The sequence below is a fragment of the Dipodomys ordii genome, unplaced genomic scaffold (assembly GCF_000151885.1).
Source record: "Dipodomys ordii isolate 6190 unplaced genomic scaffold, Dord_2.0 Scaffold621, whole genome shotgun sequence".
NCBI lineage: Eukaryota > Metazoa > Chordata > Mammalia > Rodentia > Heteromyidae > Dipodomys > Dipodomys ordii.
Window position 1 is genome coordinate 6,231 of NW_012267837.1, and position 2,285 is coordinate 8,515.

General features: G+C 51.5%; 1 protein-coding gene across 1 annotated transcript in view; it reads left to right on the forward strand.

Annotated features, from left to right (window-relative positions):
* LOC106001882 (coiled-coil domain-containing protein 33-like) overlaps positions 1–2,285 on the forward strand; it is a gene marked incomplete at its 5' end in the record, with an annotated part of 7,414 nt that overhangs the window by 380 nt on the left and 4,749 nt on the right. Inside the window, one exon of the mRNA XM_013036832.1 lies at positions 716–837. Coding sequence (XP_012892286.1) covers positions 716–837 — 122 coding nt within the window. The remainder of the gene's footprint in view (positions 1–715; positions 838–2,285) is intronic.

Genomic DNA, 2,285 nt, shown 5'->3' on the forward strand with positions numbered 1-2,285 from the left:
GCAGGGTGAGGCTGAGTCTTCAGTGTCTGAAACCCTGAGGCCTTTTCCTTCTGTAAACCAGAAGGCTGTGGGGGGGACCCAGGGCAGATCCTTGTGTGGGGAGGAGCCCAGCGCTGAGCCCCGCGGGCCCGTGCTCACCTATAGATGGTGCCATACTTCTGGAAGCTTCGCACGTGGTGGTGGTGGATGCGCTGGGCGCCTTCCTCCCTCCAGAAGTGGAATAGGTTCAGCCAGCCATTGTCCCCCGGGGACGGGATCTCGTGGAAGGGACGCGGCCCGGGCGTGGACAGGGTGGCCGCGCCTCGGCCTGGCTCGCCGGGATGCCCGGGGCTCTGGCGGCGCGCGCCCCAGGCTGGCTGGCAGCTTTGCACCAGGACCGAGCGCCCAGGAAAGCCTTTGGGAAACATGATGTGCGCTGCAGCGGCCTCGGGCCTCAGGGCTGTGCTTATAAGGGCTAGCTCAAGGCCGGCTCTCCGCCTCGTCCTCCCCAGGCCCCTCCCACACCCAGACACTCCTTCCCTCAGACATCACAACCACCGACACACCTGTCCTGGGTGTTCGCCTGGGGTGTGGAGCAGAGGAGGAGTGCAATGGAAGCACATTCAAGGCAGAGCAGGGCAGACACATGGAGGCAGGAAGGCCCAGGCCCACACACCCCTGGCCACGTGGGCAGCCGCCTCCATATCCCGCGTCTGTGATTACCTGCTGCCCACAGGCGAGAACCTGCCTGCCCACCTCTCCTCCGTGCTGCTGGCTGAAAACACCAGGCTGCAGGCAGAGCTGGAGAAGAACCAGCACCAGTCGGCCCCCAGGATCCTGCAGCAACAGGCCCTACCGGTAAGAGCCTCCTGCAAGGCTGGCCTGCACCTGCCTACGTAGGTACCAGCCCCGGCCAGGAGCGCCAGCCAAGCTTAAGGTCCAAGCTGAGCTGCTGCAGCTTGTACCTTTCATCCCGGCCACTCAGGAGGCTGAGACCCGAGGATCCTGAGTTGCAGGGAGACTTCTTATCTCCAAAGAGCCACCAAAAAGCCACACGTGGCACTTGTGGCTCAAGTGGTAGAGCTCCAGGCCTGAGTGGAAAAGCCAAGGAACAGCATCTAGGCCCTGAGTTCTATCTTCAGTACTGGCGTTAAAACTAATAATGAGGGCTGGGAAGGTGGCTCAGTGGTAAAGCGCTTGCCTCACATGCATGAGGACCTGGGTTGGATTCCTCAGCACCACGGAAAGTAGAAAGAGCTGGAAGTTGTGACGGACCAGCTCGGCCGGAGCACTGGGACCGAGGGGACAGGGATCTCGGGATAGGTGGGCAGGGAGTCGGCCAAGTGACACACGGACACAGACTCCAAAGAGTTGCGTCTGAGTGTGTCTTCATTGAGGAGAATTAACATTTTTATTCGGTGTGTGATGGTGACATAGAGTCTTTGTTTATGTAAGCACGTAATCAGTTTTTAAAAAGGCAAAGCATTGATGAATTACATGAAAATTGATGGCTATCCCACCAACGGTTTAAGCGAAGTGCTGTGAAACAAGTCTAGCTCGTGGTTTAATAGAAGGCGTCATCTATTCAGCCTTTTTATGTTTAATAATTAACACACCTAAGACAGGGCTGTACTTATATTGTACTCTTTTCATTTTTATATTTATCCAACTATGTTTTTTATCCACTGACAAATCCATAACACCGATTTATATATTTTTCTATCTAAAGACACTATATTTCATATGTATTGTTGATTTAGTTATCATTTGTTTTCATTTTTATTTTTGTCACCCCTGGATGGGCACAAAATATTGTTGATTTATTATTATTGAGCTATTGTACAGGGCAGAACACTAACATCTCGTGTCTGAATGAGCACTATAGCTCATGTAAGACTGACCATGGCTTTCTTCTTTTTAAATTTTTTATTGTAAAGGTACTATAGAGAGGGTTACAGCCACATGAGCAAGGTAATGAGTACACTTCCTATTGAGCATTGTTACCCCCTCCATTGTTTTCCCCCCACCATCCCTTCCCTCGCTACCTTCCCCGAGGGTTTTTCTTTTTAATTGTGATTAAATGATTACATAATTTCCCGAATTTCACAGTATTGTGGAATAATGATGCTCATTGAAAGTCACAAGTTCATTCTAACTTTCCTGGAGCAAACTGTCTATCACGGTCTATAACATATAACGGTGTACACATATACACCATACATGTGATCAGCAGCATGGGGATAGTTAGAAGTGGTTCGCCCAGATGAGTGGGAGTTCTTTGCTTCTTAAGTCCTGTTAATTTTGTC